This window comes from Anopheles darlingi, chromosome 2 (assembly GCF_943734745.1).
Source record: "Anopheles darlingi chromosome 2, idAnoDarlMG_H_01, whole genome shotgun sequence".
NCBI lineage: Eukaryota > Metazoa > Arthropoda > Insecta > Diptera > Culicidae > Anopheles > Anopheles darlingi.
The window spans coordinates 90,729,402-90,745,678 of record NC_064874.1 but is presented as its reverse complement, the minus strand read 5'-3'; the positions used below and the strand labels follow the sequence as shown (position 1 = coordinate 90,745,678).

Below are 16,277 nucleotides of genomic sequence, written 5' to 3'. Positions count from 1 at the left end.
GTCCAAAATTTTGCCAAAAAAGGGTCAAAAAGGACATCAAAACCAGGATTAAAGCGAGCGGGTGTGAAAGTCATTTCCGGCACTGTAAGACTGATCAGTCAAACTTCGGCTTATTTGCCTTTGGCTTCGGGTTATGTGCCAGACCCGAAGGCATCTTCGGGTGTCTTCGGGCATCTTCGGGTATCTTCGGGTGCCTTCGGGCAGTTGTCTCGCTCTCGCACGTAAGAGAGAGCGAGAGGCAAGAACGGTTGTAAACGGATCGAGGAGTCGAGACTTACACGACACGGCTGGTCGTTGAAACATGTGCATTTTGTGTAAAAAAGTCAAAAATCCGCGCGAAAAATTGCACGCACGGCACTGTGTTGTTGTGTTGCGTGGTGTCGGTGTGGAAAAATGGGATTTTCTTAAGTTTTCCGGACTTTTCCTGGGGATTCTCCCCACTAATCTGTTTCCCCCCATAAAAGGCAAAAGGAGGACCGTGGAAAAAGGACGATCCGACGCTCTAAGACGGCAACAAAAGTGTCCTCGAACGAACGGAATTTTGTGCGCGCGCTTTCGGTCGGGAAAATCGGGATTTCCTTATCGACCACGTCAGCGCCGAATTTTCTCGATTACCATCCGGTGGACAGTGTTTGGGGGGCAAGAACGGGTGGAGAGACATCGAATTCCTGGAGTGCGACGCCAAAATGTGATGTCCTTGGAGGGGAGTCCACGCCGTGTGAGTGTGAGCGCGTGTGTGCGCGTTGGGGCTTTTTCACCTGAGAAAAGGACGACGCCAAACCGGCGACTCCTGCTCCTGGCCGTGATGGTGAGGTAGTTGGACGCATCCTTTCAAGTAGTCCTTCGCAAGTGCAAGCAAAAGAAACTTTATCCACGGTATCTGCGATGACGGAGTTTTGCGACGCCGTCATCAAGCTGTTCCCGCTCCGGGCGATACCGGACGTGATCAAGCTGTTCCGGCAGCAGCTGAGCAACCGAGAGGAGGAACCCGACCTGACGCTCCTGTCGATCGTGACCGGGCTGATCGAGCATTCGCTAACGACGAAGGTCCTGGAATCCAACGGTGCGTCCTCTTCCGCGGCCGCTAACAATAATAACACCGGAGAAGCAATCGCCGGTGGTGGCAAAGGAGGCGATGGCGGTGGCGGGAATTTCCCCATCATCCGCTACGACACGATCGAGGCGTTGTACAAACGGTTCAAATCGGTCCTGGCACCGATCGAGAAGCTGCTGGTGAAGAATACGACCGACTCCAAGTTCGCGAACCGGGAGATCATCAAGAAAGTGTCCGACATCATCTGGAACTCGCTGCTCCGGAGCTCCTACAAGGACCGGGCACACCTGCAAAGTCTGTACAGCTACCTGTGCGGCAATAAGCTCGATTGCTTCGGGGTCGCCTTCGCTGTCGTGGCCGGATGTCAGATGCTGGGCTACCGTGATGTGCATCTGGCCATCTCGGAAGACCACGTGTGGGTCGTGTTCGGGAAGACGGGCGACGAAACGATCGAGGTTACGTGGCACGGCAAAGGGGCGGAGGACAAGCGCGGCCAGTCGGTGGCACCCGGTGTGGAATCGCAAACGTGGCTATACGTCGCCGGCAATCCGGTCGTTTGCAATCGTTACATGGAGGTAGCGGCCATAGTTTCGGCCATCAATCCGTCGCTCACGGCGACGAGCGCCTGTCTGGAGGTGGCTGACATGCAACAGCAACTGCTCTGGCTGCTGCACGATATGGGCCACCTGAAGCGCTACCCGATGGCCCTCGGGTGTTTGGGCGAACTGGAGGAGGTCGAACCGACGACCGGTCGCAAAAGTTGCGAAGAGCTGTACAACGAGTCGGTACGATCGGCGCAGATCTACTACCGGAACCATCACGTCTATCCGTACACGTACCAGGGTGGTTACTACTACCGAAAGAATCGGTACCGGGAAGCATTCGCCTCGTGGGCCGACAGTAGTGATGTCATACGATTGTAAGTCTACGCGTGGTTGGTGTGCGATGGGAAGAATAAATCGTTTTTGCTCCATTTTCCAGATACAATTACTCACGCGACGATGAGGAAATCTACAAAGAGTTTCTTGATATCGCGAACGAGCTGATACCGCAGGTGATGAAGCTGGAAAGCTCGGGTCATTCGGCGCGCAGCATACTGCGTGATGCGACTTGCTTCGCCAATCTGCTGCGCTTCTATGATGGCATCTGCAAGTGGGAAGAGGGCAGCCAAACGCCTATTCTACACATCGGGTGGGCCAAACCGCTGGTTGCTACCATTGCAAAGTTTGATCATGACATACGCTCGCAAGTGATCATCCAGTGTGCCGACCAAGAACCACAGGCACAACACCACAAGGTGGCAGGCTATGAAAATGGTAAAAATGGATCCGGTGTCACGACGGCACCCGACGATGGACCCGTGGACAAGGGTGCACCGCACCACAACAACAACAATAACAACACCATCACGAAGGCAGATGCCAACATCACCGGCACGAACGGCAGTACGCGAGCATCCAAGGGCAACGCTGTGGCCTCCTCTGTTACTTCGCTACCGAAATCGCTTGAAGCGCTGGTTGGCAAATGCGGTGAGAAGCTGCTCAATCCCGAATTTCTTCTACAGGGCGGTGGACAACCATTTACGACGGAAGAAGTCAGTGCCGGTCCAGTGACGATCGATGATGCTTCTACTGCTGCTGCTGCCGCCACCACTATAGTCTCTGATGCGTCTCAGCATCAGCAATCGTTAAGCAATGGCACGAAGGGCATTATCAACAGTGATTCTACGGCGCAAGGCCCCAATAAACCGGCCTTGGAGGAGCAGCCCCGACCGAAGAAGATGGAAGAGGAGGAAGAAATTGCGGAACCGAAGCGGCCAGTCATTGTGCTGTACAGTCAGAAGATGAAAGGACTGAAGGATCTGCTGCTGGCGGAGAAGCTCAATACAAACGCAATCTCCCTGCAGATCACGGCCCAGAGTCAGGTGCAGGTAGGTGGAAAGAAGCTACGGGGTCACGCAGCCGCATCGCTCGCCATGGGAGGTGGCGGGCTCGGCAGTGGTGCTCTTGCACATCACCATCACGCGTCGATCGGTGGCGATAGCACCGAGGGAAGCAACACACGATCCAAACGAGCTCGCAGAGAGTAGAGTGACGCTCCTTAGAGTCTTGGATCCAAATCATGAGTTTATCCTTCGAAACGGAGCAACTGGAATGATGCTCGGTTGCAGAATTAGTTTCTATGTTACATACCTATTTAGCTAAACACAACTATTTAACAACACAAATTCCATTCCAACGCACACTACTTTACTGACCTGACCTACTACTAACCTGTTGCTAGTCGGGCAAACTATGCTTATTTGTGAGTCTTTTTAGTTTTACTTTTTATTTAACTCTTTGTTCATTGTTATCTGAGAAAAATTGACTGTTCGTGATCGCTGGTTCTATTAGGTTTTTTTTTCTTTGGAAAACTCATATTCCTCTAGCATGAAATGCATTATTCTACGGAGCGTTTCCGCCTTTTAACTGGCTCTTGGCGCAGGATTCCTTTAGAAGCACATAATTTGCACATACAACACACATACACACACCCACGCTTAGTTACTAGTATTTCCCTTATTCTATTGTGATTATGCTCTAAGTTAGAAATAAGCTACTGTTAAAATATCCATGCCGGTACGCAGCGTTCCGAACGCAAGAGCGAGAGCGAGGGTGGGGGGGATTTTATTTCCTGGCCAAGTGTAGGCTTATCACTTTTAAACTATGCTTTAGTTTGACCTTGAATGCGCGTATGTGAGAGAGGGAATGAGCTGCTTTGTGGTGCACCTGTAAGGTATGTTACAAGTAATGTTAAGATAATAGGAGCCGCAGCGGCAGCTGCACGAGAGCAACAATCAATCAAACGATATCGGAGTCACTTGCTATGCAATAGATGGTTTAAGGATTAGATGTGTTGTGTGTGTGTGTGTGTGTGTGTACTGTACTGTAGAGGAAGAAGGTTCGTTGAACCGTTGGTTTAAAGTATTTTTTATCTCTTGCCACACCTTTCTCTTCTACTTGTGCTGAACTTTAAACTGTGTTGTATTTATTGCTCTTATATACGATAAGCAAACCCCTTCAGAAACCCTTCGTTATTCGTTGTTGATTTTTTATTATTGAAACAAAAAGAAACTTATTCGACTAGCAATCAAAAGAAAAACATAAGCTTAGAAGCACACGTGTCCTTGGCAAAGCCAATACAATTGGTAAAAAAATGTTATAAAAAGAAAAGGGCTAGAAGAAACAAGTAAAACAAAGATTACACTTCCCTGGACTGCAAACGGACCTGAGAAACAAATTATCATTCGGCTGGAAAGCAGAGCAAAAGTCAGCGAAACAACACGCAAACACAATGGTTAGTTTTCTAGTATATACGATCGAAATTGAAAAGTACAAAACATGTTAAAACGATGAAAATTGAAACACACATTAGTAGAATCTCCCAAGTGTCGCGCCCATTCATGGACAAACACTCCAAATTACTCCCGAATTGGATCTTTCCAGCAAAACTATTCAAAGTACCAAACCAAGAAAGAAGTGTAGTACCTTTTCCTAGTGAAAATTTTGATAAACGATAAGCTTTTGCGAGAAATTTGGGATAAATCAATCAGGAAGCAGACGTAAGCAAGCAAAAGGGTACAACCAAATTGACTATTCTATTCGGCCACGTGGGAACAGATTCACCGGACAGAAGAAAGGAACATTGAAAAAACGGAGGGGACAGAAAGAGGGAAGCGAGAACCACAAATCTGACTGACATGAACCTGAATGTTTAGCGGTGATGGGCCTGGTATCTTAATTCATAATCAAAACTATGCAAACTTAGGTGAAAGACATACATGGTGATTGCATCATATGCTTTTGAAATCCATTCGATTGTTAATTGATCACTCTTGAGATGCAAGAGCTTCTCCATCCTATGTTTGACGCACCTCCAGTCCCATGTATTTTTTCATCTAGCTATCTAGCTAACGCACATCCGTTGAAAAACAATAGTGAAGGAAAGACAACACAACTACAACTGTAATCATAATGGTATTTCACACACGATGCTACTAGAAAGAGACTAGCGTAGAACATGTTTAAGTTTAAGCCTATATATCGTACACATTAACTTAACCAGAACAGAATCACAGTGAGTAACACAGCGAGAGATAGCGGAAGAGAACGCCAAGCATGTATTGACGAATGTTACATTCCTTGTTCAAACAGTAACGGTATGGCATGGCGCATTCCTTCAGAGTAAACTTAATATTAACAAGCAGCAACAACAACGCATACACCAACAACAATATATTGTGCCATTTCAGCCAGGATCAGTTAACGCGAGCAAGGCGTCACGAGCGCCTCTCGAGTCCTTTAACATCACTTCGCAACATCACAACCAGATCACAGTATCAATCACCCACAAACACAAACACACAGAGATTGTGAGAAACAAGTACAAGCCCTAGAGAGTGTTGTTAGTTTGTGCTGTCTTATCAGTAGAAAGATAGTGTGAGCATAAATGTATTTGTTATCGTGGATGAGGAGGACCAGCAGCAACATTAATGGCGGATGGGGTCCTATCGTTAAGTCCTTGTAGCACTAATGTACTAATTTAATGTGTTTTGTGATGTTGATCGCTCTATTTTTGCGGGGTCTAACTGTATTGAGAAAAGGTAGAGGCTATTTGTTTTCTTCTTACTCCGGCGGCCAAGTGTGTCCCAGTGGCGGGTCTCACGGGTCTGGTGGTTATATACCTGTTGTTATTCCTTTTTAGGCTGCTATCGCACCGACATTATCTGGAGCATAGCAAGTTGCTCTTTCTTTTTCGATTCGCGAGCACCAACTCCATTGGTGGGTGTCCGCCGGGTGGAGGGAATGGAGGAATACACGGTCTGAAGGACTGGTTGTGTGGCGAGAGTAGCGCAGTAGTAGTCGTAGTAGAGCTGCTCTGCTGCAGCAGTGGTTAGTGTGATAAGCTTATTCTTTTGCGACATTGTAGAAGGACTGTGATTGGTGGTGATCAAGAGAGAAACAAGCATTATAGTGAATAGCTTAGAGTGGTAAGGTGGACTCCTCCTTCTATAGCAGCACACCTTCCTCCTTCCATTCCCCATTTACTGGAACGCGAATGAGCGTTTTACACCAACCTACCAATCCCAATAAAACGCCACGGTAAAACAGAGAACAATAGCATTATACATACTGATTCCCCGGTTTAGCAAAGGTCCCTTGGCAAAGCCATACTTAGTGTGTATGTGCGCGCACCGGAGCGGAACTGTGGGGAACCGAATGAACTGAGGAAAACGAAGGCTGGCGGAACCGGAAAAAACATCAAAAGAAAAAGTAAAAAATCATGAAAGATGAACGCTACTTGCAACAGAATGCAGAATGGTGCAGATAAATAATATTATTGGCAAAACACCCGCGTATATGAAACATTTATATATATTTTTGAGAAAATATTCATATACTTATACATAAGAGTGTATCAATCAAATCAAAAACGCGGAGACGGAACCGCTAACATGCAAATGCAAGCAAATCTACGCAGAAGAGGGAAATGCCCGCATCCAGGCCATCCCTTTGGTATCTAGCTGCACTTCTTCATCCATTTTTCAATAGAGACACAGTGAAAATTGCTGTTCCGTAGTGTAGCAGCAGTAGCAGCCACTTCAAATAACCCGGGAAAATATCCTATTCTTGCCCTCGGTCAGCCAGGCTATACGCCTCGGCGATGTGTAATACCACATAGCAGAATGAGAAGAGAGAGGGAGTCACACAGATTAGAACGTTGGAGATGAAACAGGATTGTAAAACAATATATACAACATGTGAACACACCACTGGAAAATAAAAGTTGAAAACTGTACAACATTCTTAATCGTTTAATCTAAGAAGCCATCGTGGATTCGGTTTATTTCAGTCAACAATTTCCCGGAGCTCAAGCTCATCTAACATCACACAATTCGAGGGCTGTTCCCTTAGAGGAGTTCCCAGCAGCTAACAAACGCTTTGGTGTTGTTCCCGATTCCCGCAAAGCCCATGCCGGGGTTTAGTTGGCATCGTAGAAGTAATGTGCCAACGGGTAGCGTATCGTGAAGGCAAACAGTGCGCAGATCAGCTGGAAACCGACCAGTAATCGATTCAACCGATCCTCCCGGATCGGCCCGGTCAGTAGGATGGCAAAGTTGATGATCGTGAAGTTGTTACACGTGACCGTTTGGCCACCGTCTTCTGTCGACAGTTCGCACCGAATCAAACGGAGATGGCGGAACACGTGGTAACAAAAGCGACCGATCACGTTCAGTTCGCTCACACGGAACTGAGTGCGGCTGATGTGCAGCAAATCCGTCTCTGGGTCATGCTTGGGCATGCGATGCCTTGGACACGGTATGAAACGGAACAGCTGCGGTACGGAGTAGAGAAAGTTGAGGACTTGCGGGATGAAGAACAACAGGACAGTTTTGCTGAAGTGGCCCAGGATGCCGACCACGGCGAAGGTCATGCCGGACAGGTAGTTGAACGTATCGCCCACAAACACCTCCGAAGGATACCTTGAATACAGAAATAGAAAGAGGCCATTAGTTAGCGTATCAGGCTTGTAACGGAAATCTGACTAGAATTTTCAAAAATATGTTTTGCACCCGCCACGAGCTGGCAACACTGCCACACGGACGTCACGGTAACCAGTTTATATATGGTTCTCGGAGCGTTTCCTTGCGTTTCCGTGCGGTTTTGCGTGTTCCTTTTTAAAAATCCACAACCAGAAGACCTGAACAACCTCTGCGATTTCCGAAAATGGGACGTTAGAAAGAGTGAAGTCAGAAAAGTGTTAAACCAGGATGTAAAGTGCGCAAGGGCTCGCTGAAAAGGTCGTCCAGGATAAGCAAGTTTACAGCTGCTCGCGGTGTTCCTGCCCCGTGCGTTATCGATCCTTGCGGACCGCAGAATATCGTCCTCCGCCGGTGCTCCTCGCGTTCCTGCTCGGATGTATCCGAGTGGCAAACGCAAGTTGGATGTCCGTCTGTTCCTATGGGGCCTGTTTCTGCTGCAAATTTCACTCATCTCTCTGTTTCTGCTGTTCGGTACTTTGCTGGTGGCCCCACCGCCGGACGACACCAGCGAAGAGATCGCCGTAGCTGAGCTACGACACCCTCAGAATGCCAAAGCAGCGGCCACTTCGATTGGCCAGGTTTGGTCTTCTTTCGGGGTACGATTCATCTCCAACCGGACGTCCGGTGGGGCGTCACCCGATGTCGGGACGAAAACAGCTGAGGGCAACTCTCTGCTTCTCCACCGCAACTTCTCTCAGCGCGATGGGGATGGTGCTGCGTACTACCATGGTGACGCCATCGGTCAGCTGTTGGACGGCAAGCAGCACCCAAGGCACCCCAAATACCGACCGTGGATCCAGCGTGCCCTACCGGCACCGGCACGTGCCAAACAAGAATTCAGGTAAGCGTGAGCTCCAAGCAGGGCAGCAGATACTGCTGGTCCACAGAAGAATTCTTTTAGGTGGTGGTTCTGTCTAGAGCCATTTGCATAAACCGCCTCGTCCTCGATTGGCAAAATCATCTTCAATTGAATCAATCATCGCTGGCGAGCTGGTGCACGGCACATACTTGGCATCACGAAGTGGTCGCGTACTCGAGAGAGTGTTCCAGTCCAATCAGAGATAGTCATCCTCCCACTAGAACACCTCTTCTTCCGTGTTGTGCTAATGGGGTTAATAGTGCATCAGCAGCAGCGGGTCAAGAGACGAAGAAGCCGGCGGAAGCGAATCAATCATACTAATTGGCTTAAAGGTTTCCGATTTCATTGACCAACTGGCCGAGATTCTGCTTCCCCTCGGGAGGATTATATTATGCTACATCTGACGTGTCTTTTTAATTTTTTTTCAGGACCGTTTCCTACCCCGACTGGCAAGGGTTACGCCGACGAAAGTTGTGCTTCATCGAGGGTACTCGACGGAATGCAACCATTGATACCAGCACACTTCAACAGCAACAACAGCCCACCAACAGCAAAACCAATGAGACTGAACTAAAAGATACAGGAATGGTGGAGACCAGGGCCGCGGAAGCGGCAAGCGAGCTTATCAACGGGCGCGATGGTGATTCCGGAGCCGAGCACGTCTTTGATGAGGAAGGAAGAATTGTGGCGGTTGGCGAAGATGGATCGATCGGACGGTGTCGATGTAATGCCCAGTGGCATGGGACCGACTGTGGTCAACCGGAAGTAATATGGCGTGCATTCATCACATCCAAGATACCGGCAGGTGATCGGCCGGTGGATGCACCCCGTAAATTGGCCCGCAACGTGATCTACATCGTGCAGAGCACATTCGTCAGCATCGAGGTGCTGGAGATACAACTAATGGAACTATACGAGCAGGTCAGCCTGTTCGTGCTCTGCGATCGACAGCCCGTGGACTCTTCGGTACCCTCACAGAAGGATTTTTCATTTGCGGATCACTACGAGAGCACAGATTTCCTACGCTCGTTGCGCCACCGGTTGCTCATAGTCACGGATGCGACCTGTAGCGGCCGGAACGTATTTCGAAAGGTTCAGAAATACAGCACCAAGGCATCGATCCGACCGGACGATATTGTGCTGGTGAGCGGTACGGATGAGATATTGAACCGTAAAGCGGTTGCCTACCTTCGCTGGTACGATAATTGGCCGCAACCGGTACGGTTTCGGTTGAAGCACAACGTGTACGGGTTCTTCTGGCAGCATGCAACCAACAGCACGGTGATCGGGAGTGCTGCCGTGCAGGTGAGCACGCTGCGTGAGGTGTACGCATCGGATCCGGATCGTTTGCTGCTGATCGATAAACCGGTAATGCTGATCGGTGATTTAAATCACTTTGGCGGCTGGTACTGTCGGCGCTGCTATCAACCGGGTTCGGTTGTGCGATATTTTGAGCAACGCGCAGCGCTCTACCGGCCAGGTGATGTTCAGCCCATGCTGTACCTTCCCGACCCGAAGCGAACGGGTGTTCTGAACGAAGCGTACGTGCAGCAGTTGATTGCCTCGGGGAAGGATCTGGAGGACGGAGAGCGACCGCTCGAGCGCATAAGCCAGCGAACGGACCATTACTATCAGCCGGAGTATGTGCGTAAGAATAGCTGGAAGTTTGATAACATCGTACTGAATCTCTACGCTCGCTGGGAGGACAGCATTGCGGAGGACGATTATCTTAGCTAGACTAGACCTCTTCGGTTTGGTACCTGAGTTGGAGCCATCAATTGAATCTTCCAGCGATCTTCCATCTATCATCGCCTCTTCCTCGAACCAAAAAAAGAAGAAAAAAACTCACAAATACCACACATAATCATCCAAAAACTAGTCAAATCGTATCTCATAATCGCTTTTAAAGAACCCTTCCTCCCTCCCATCCACACCATCATTCCGCCAAATTCGCTATCATGACCGTCAAGTTTTATCAATATCCAATCCCACTACCAGCTGACGACTACTTAACGATGCTGTTTAACGGTGATCGACATATTTATATATCGGAAAGGTCATGGGGTGTTAAGACCCTCAGTCAAGTGATAAGCCAGTAGACGACAGAATGAAAAACTTTTCGTGAGCCAAGGCTGATTAAGGAACGATAGCGGAGCAGAACCTATATAGTTAGACACCAATTAGGTAGGGAAGATCAGGGACAGAGGCGGCAGAGTGCAGGGAATCATGTTCATACTCGCAACCAAATGACGTACAGTAAACAAAGAGACCCCGAGAGATAGCCTGAGGGATGAAGATGGGCCAAGGATAATCTTCATTTTCAATCCGATACTAATACTCTGTCTGTGCCACGAATCGCACGAAGCAAAGAGAAGGGAGCAAGCACCACGCCGCTGGTGATGACTGTGGATAGACTGCTGCGTTTTTGAAGCGGAGGACCGGGGAGGTACATTAGCTAAGGACTAATAAATAGTTATTTGTTTTCTAATTGAGATAAAATTTGCTAAATTAAATGCAAGTGAACTCATGGACTTGGTGTTTCAATTGCTTACCGGTTGTACTGCCAAAGCGCCAGCGTTGCTCCAATGTATGGTAGCATGATGTAGAGGGAAAATTCGTGTGCGTCGCTGTGGTTACCGGACAGTATCTCCAGCACGTTGAAGGTAACGATCGAACCGGCTATGATGAGTGATTGGCACACTTCGAGCCCATTGATACCGGCCAGGATGTTGATGGCGTTCGTGCAGAATACCGCCAACATACCCATGAAAACGTAGTACAGTACGCCGATATCAAGCGACTGGCCGAGCAGTGGATGTACCAGCTTAGGCAGCAGAACGGTGGTCGAATTGAAATTGGTATAGTACACCATGAGCAGCGGTAGGGAGGCAACCGTCGGTAGGTATAGCTTATCGCGCCAACGCAAATTCAACACGTCATCGGCAAACCCGAGCAGAATCATGCAGCAGATGGACAGCATCGCGGCCACGAATTCTACAAACTGACGACAAAGGATAAGCGTGAATTAAGGATCATGACAACACGGCGTTGGCTGCAATCCCCATAAGCCCCACCTTATCATGAGGAAAGTTGCCAGCTACGTTGGTGGAAAAGTTACGCAAAAACGGCACCGGAATGAAGAGGAACAGCGATACCAGAAACACGCATCCCGTAACAACGCCGAATGCCTCAGGGCTGCAAAGGAAATGGTGCAAAATGAGTGATCTTCTGCGGAGCGAGCAGCCGGTTAGTTGTTACCTACATCTTGGGTTTGGACTTCTTGTTCATATCGATCCCGTACAGGTTGGCGTTGATGAACATGGGTTTCATCTTCGGTATCAAACTACGCCCGGCGAAGTAGGCGCCCACGGAAATCGCTCCATTTACCAGCAGCGGTACCGGTAGGTGCACCGTTTGGCCGAACACCGTAAACTCGAAGCAGTGTACTAGCGTCATTTTAATTTCCTAATCCTAGCTATTCGAAAACCCGAGGAAAACCAGGAAATTCACGAGGAAATCCAACCGCACAAAATCATCTGGTTCAAATTGTTTACGTTTTTGCGCTTCCACGTAGTTTTGACACGCTTCGATTTCAAGCAAAGAAGCGTTTGGATTATTATTTCAAGCACTTGAATCCAAAACGCTTGGATTGTCTTGAATGGCAAAAGCGCGCGTTCATTAGCTTGCTGAGTTTGACGTAAGAAGAAGAAGAAAGAAAGAAAGAAGAAGGAAGCGTGCGGTGCGGGGAGAGATTTTTGTTTTATTTTAGAAATATTTTAAGAGATTTCGTGCCTGAAATGTTTTCCTACCAAGTGCTTTTGTGAACTATCCCGCTTTAGTGAGAGTGCGTTGTCCATTTCCGATTTTGCCTCGTTTCCCACGAGCCCCCGGACTCAGGTGAGTTTTGTAGCAACAACAAGCGAGCGAGGTCATGCTGAGGGAGAGGTGATGCTGGGTAAAAAAGGCTCGGGATCTGCGCAAAATAGTAAACACTAGTAGCGGCATCGGCTGGGATATTAAACCAAGGAAACGTTGCCCCTGAACGGGGTTGGCATGAATCACGGATTTCTTTGTTCCTAAAGGTGGTTCCATCGGTCACGGCACTTGCCTGTTGATGAGGGGGGTTTTCTAGCAAAAGGTGAGGAGTAGCCACCAAACACAAATTTATGGTCCGGTCATCGTCCGGATCGCAAACGCGAAAGCGGCACTTTTTATGAGCTAGCTGATGGGTAACCCATTGGTCGCAAAACACACACGCGCTAGGGGTGAAATATGGTGTAAAAATGATATTTTATTCAATAATAGCCTCGTTCCTTGTGCGAATTTGTAAATTTTATCCCACCCAATCAATGGAAGTTTCTATCAAATTTGGGCCAAGACGAGCACCCCAAGCACGGCGGATCGAAGCTAGCAATCCTCTTGGCAACGGGTGCTAAGAATGGTGTGCCCTACATATGAAACACGGAAACTCCGTGGCCACCACGGGCATGCTCCCAATTAACGTGTCATTTGAGAACCATCGCCGAAATGCGTAGGGCTTCTTTGGGGGCTTAGTGGTTGCGGCTTTCCTTCTGGCGATTTAAGCACGTTGACCTGACCTCTGAGACGTTCTTTCGCACCGACAAGTCCAGCGGATTTTCGAAACACCAGCAGACACCATCACCTGGCGCATCACCTTGAGTGTTGCTTGGATTGTTGGTATCTTCCCTTCAGCTTCTGCTGCAATAGAAACGCCGTCTTATCTTTACCAGCCAAGTGTGTCCTTTTTGGGCGACTCCCGAATTTCCACCAGGTGCAAGAATTCCTTCTTTCTCTTATCTGCACTTTGGCCTGCAGCTGCAGCTCTCCCTCTCTCGTTCTTTCACACAGATGCACCGCCTGGTGCATTCGGGTCCTCTTCGCTTCGTGCGGAGTCAAACCGAGAGAGAAAATGAAAACCGTGAGCACAGACCGTACAGAGCGCGGATCTGCTCTCTCTATTCGGGAAAATGCAAAACCTTGAATCCGCTGTCCAAAAAACACAATTTTCAAATATAAAGTCAAACAATAATTTATTCAACATATTTTCCATCATCTGCATCTGCCTACCGTTCTATTGGTGGACTATCCTTTTTCCAATTTTTAACTATCCTCATGGTACGTAAACGTACGGAAATGACCGGCTGAGTAACTCGTTATTGCCGATTGGACATCATCCTCATCCAAAAGAGCCTGCAATCGATATTCCTCAACTTTCTGGGTCGATTTTCACGCTTCTTGTCACTCAAGTCAAAATTGCCGTCTTTGAACCACCCCCTGCAAGTGGTTTCCGATAGTGCACCAGTATGCCATGTTGATAAGAGCTCAACTTGCACGATAAGCCCATTTATAAGCAAACAGCGGATTTAAAGTTATACACCCGGTACAGAAGTTGGATCTGCGCTCTCTCTCTCCCTTTCAATCTCTCTCTCGATTGTGCACGATTGTGTGATCTTAGTGTTTCTCGCAACACAAAAATACACACTAAAATATTTTTGCTCGGTCCGTTGACGCGTCTTGTCGTGCGTTGTCGAGGTGCGGGATCTTGTGAACGATCAGAGGCGGGAACCGCTTGTTACATCAGCGCGATCGATCCGCGATCGCAGTAGTGCATAGTGGATAGTCATAGCAGAGTCACCATTGTTCGTATACGGTCTAAACGGGTTGTCAACTGGTTCCAGCGCGAACGCTAGCGCACGACGTCACTCGTGGACCGTGCTGAGGTTGTCCTCGATCGCTCTAGGAGACGATTTAATCGATTTGTAGTGGCGTACCGATTAACTGCTGGTTCTGCTGCTGCCGTTGCAACGCTCGTTTACTCGCTACGGCCACGGTAACGGCAACGGCGAGGTGCATTCGTCTGGTTTTCCCACGCAAACGCGGTCTCCGTTTTATTTGGGATGCGTAAAGTGCGGTTTCGTGCGACTTTGACGACGAACGTTTCGCTTGCTGGGAAAAGTGCATCATAAAATCCGCCATCGACGGCAGAAAGGCATCGACGGTGGAAACTCTGGCCCCACGCAATACTATCCAAAACGGATTGAGAGTCGCCCATCGGCCGGTTTAGTGAGATTCCATCCAATATCCATCTTATTGTGTGTGTCGTTAGGGGCCGGTGCTGGCGACCGGACGTTGATCTGCAAAAGTGAAAAACCAACTCATTGGTCTCTACCAGGCACGCTGGTGGTTCGTATTGCCATCCGCGAGTGTACGCGCTGAGTGGGAGTGAACCGTAGAACTGTCGTTGCCGTTGCACCAGCAGACACCAGGCACAGCATCTGTAGGGGACTGACGGAAGTAAACGTTTTACTTCGCTTTGCACTAAAACGATCACTCTTTCGTGAGTGAGTACATTTCGAGGTACCGCTTGTGACTAAGCACTTAGTCATCGGGAAGGCTCCAGGATGACAATCTTCAGCTCGTAAGTAAAAGTATAAGACACGCTTTACGAATGAAATATGAATTGAACTAAACTACCGATCACGTTTGAATTGAAACATCACTTAACGAGCGTACTAATTTGGTTGCCCACCATCGTTACTTCGATCTAACGCTTTGTGTGAGCCGGCATTATAAACAACATCCTTGGCAGCGCTTGGCTACTGCGTTGTGCTGCTGCATCAGGTGGAATGCATCACTTTGAGCATCACGTTGGCAGCCCTTTTTACGGTGATAGATGCACCAGCGAGCATATTTAACACTTTCCGTGCAAGCATGCGTAATACATCGTCCATCACGCGCCCATTCGAATGAGGGAGGCGTCGGTTGTTTATTCTTGACCAAAATATTGCCCATTTCCTGTCGACACGCTTCCTTGCCTTTCAAATCACTGGCACGCCGTTGAGTTGCACGCTGGCACTACTTCCCAACGCATGTATCTCTACACCCCATATGCCCCTTTTTGTGATTTATGAAAAACCTGCTATCGCTACTCCGAGAATCGTCTTCGTGTTTGATCAGTGCCGTGGGAGAAATGAGCCACCTGGTACCTGCTGCCGACAGCACTGAGTCGTCGGTAATGCTGGCTCGAAATACGGGTCCCAGCATACATTATTGAGAAAAAAGGGGAAACCGAAGAAGGTAAAGGATTGGAAAACGGGGGGAGAAGACGCACGCGGAATGGATAGTTTGGTCTAATTTAATTCAAACATGCCTCTTCCTGCTGCCCACCAACCGACCGACCGACCGATCGATCGATGACGATCGATACATATCTATTGCTTCCGTTTCAGCGGCGTGGCCATGGTACCAGCGTAGGGAACAGGATTCATAATTAATGAATGTGCCTACGTTCGGCAAGCTGGGGGATTTTTGGGGCCACAACACCACCACCTAGCATTACGTGAGAAAAAGGGTCAATCGAAACCGAAATCATCCCTCGCTGAAAGACATGAAGCTGCTGACGACCCGTGTTGTTGGAGGGAAAACAAAGGGTATTTCCTTTCTCGCGCTGTGACGTTCTCTCGACGCGAGCGGCTAATTAAAAATGGGAAACGAGCCAAGGGAGTAAAGATTCGTTCTCGTTAATTTATTGCGCGGACTAAGTGGCTCTTGCCCATTCTCGACGATCCTCTGGAGCACGGATCGGATCACAAGAAAAGGCGTGCTTGGAAGTAGAAGGTAGAGTGTGTGAGTTATGCGTTTGATTAATGCCATGATGCCAGCAGATCTGCAAAGATCAGCAACGAGCTTCTATTGGAGACAATTAACTCTTCTCTGCCTTCCACCGACCGCATTAACACCGCCAAATGAAGAGGGGGAAG

The 16,277-nt window shown here is 48.5% G+C and overlaps 4 protein-coding genes across 5 annotated transcripts in view; 3 read left to right on the top strand and 1 right to left on the bottom strand.

Annotated features, from left to right (window-relative positions):
• Window positions 1–354: 354 nt before the first annotated feature.
• On the top strand, window positions 355–6,759 carry LOC125952075 (menin). The gene is made up of 2 exons (XM_049681335.1): window positions 355–1,973; window positions 2,036–6,759. Exons 1-2 carry the CDS (start codon window positions 886–888, stop codon window positions 3,141–3,143), a joined length of 2,196 nt encoding a protein of 731 aa, XP_049537292.1. The 5' UTR covers window positions 355–885; the 3' UTR covers window positions 3,144–6,759.
• Window positions 6,760–7,075: 316 nt separating this feature from the next.
• Window positions 7,076–12,037, bottom strand: LOC125952090 (UDP-N-acetylglucosamine--dolichyl-phosphate N-acetylglucosaminephosphotransferase). The gene is made up of 4 exons (XM_049681361.1): window positions 11,759–12,037; window positions 11,571–11,691; window positions 11,049–11,497; window positions 7,076–7,577 (listed from the first exon to the last, which is right to left on the bottom strand). The coding sequence occupies exons 1-4, from the start codon at window positions 11,950–11,952 to the stop codon at window positions 7,076–7,078; spliced, it is 1,266 nt and encodes a 421-aa protein (XP_049537318.1). The 5' UTR covers window positions 11,953–12,037.
• LOC125952078 (beta-1,4-mannosyl-glycoprotein 4-beta-N-acetylglucosaminyltransferase) lies at window positions 7,775–10,984 on the top strand. Its single transcript, XM_049681341.1, has 2 exons — window positions 7,775–8,478; window positions 8,925–10,984. The coding sequence occupies exons 1-2, from the start codon at window positions 8,012–8,014 to the stop codon at window positions 10,231–10,233; spliced, it is 1,776 nt and encodes a 591-aa protein (XP_049537298.1). The 5' UTR covers window positions 7,775–8,011; the 3' UTR covers window positions 10,234–10,984.
• A 185-nt stretch (window positions 12,038–12,222) lies between the features above and the next one.
• The window catches only part of LOC125952077 (protein Star), a 20,566-nt gene continuing 16,511 nt past the window's right edge, over window positions 12,223–16,277 (top strand). Inside the window, exon 1 of one of the 2 annotated variants that reach the window (XM_049681340.1) lies at window positions 12,223–12,393. Coding sequence is in view for 1 of the 2 variants with exons in the window: in XM_049681339.1 (XP_049537296.1) it covers window positions 14,919–14,935 (17 nt within the window). In the remaining variant the exon portion in view is untranslated. Of the gene's footprint in view, window positions 12,394–14,033; window positions 14,936–16,277 lie in introns of those variants that run through there. The other variant, XM_049681339.1, reaches the window with a different exon arrangement.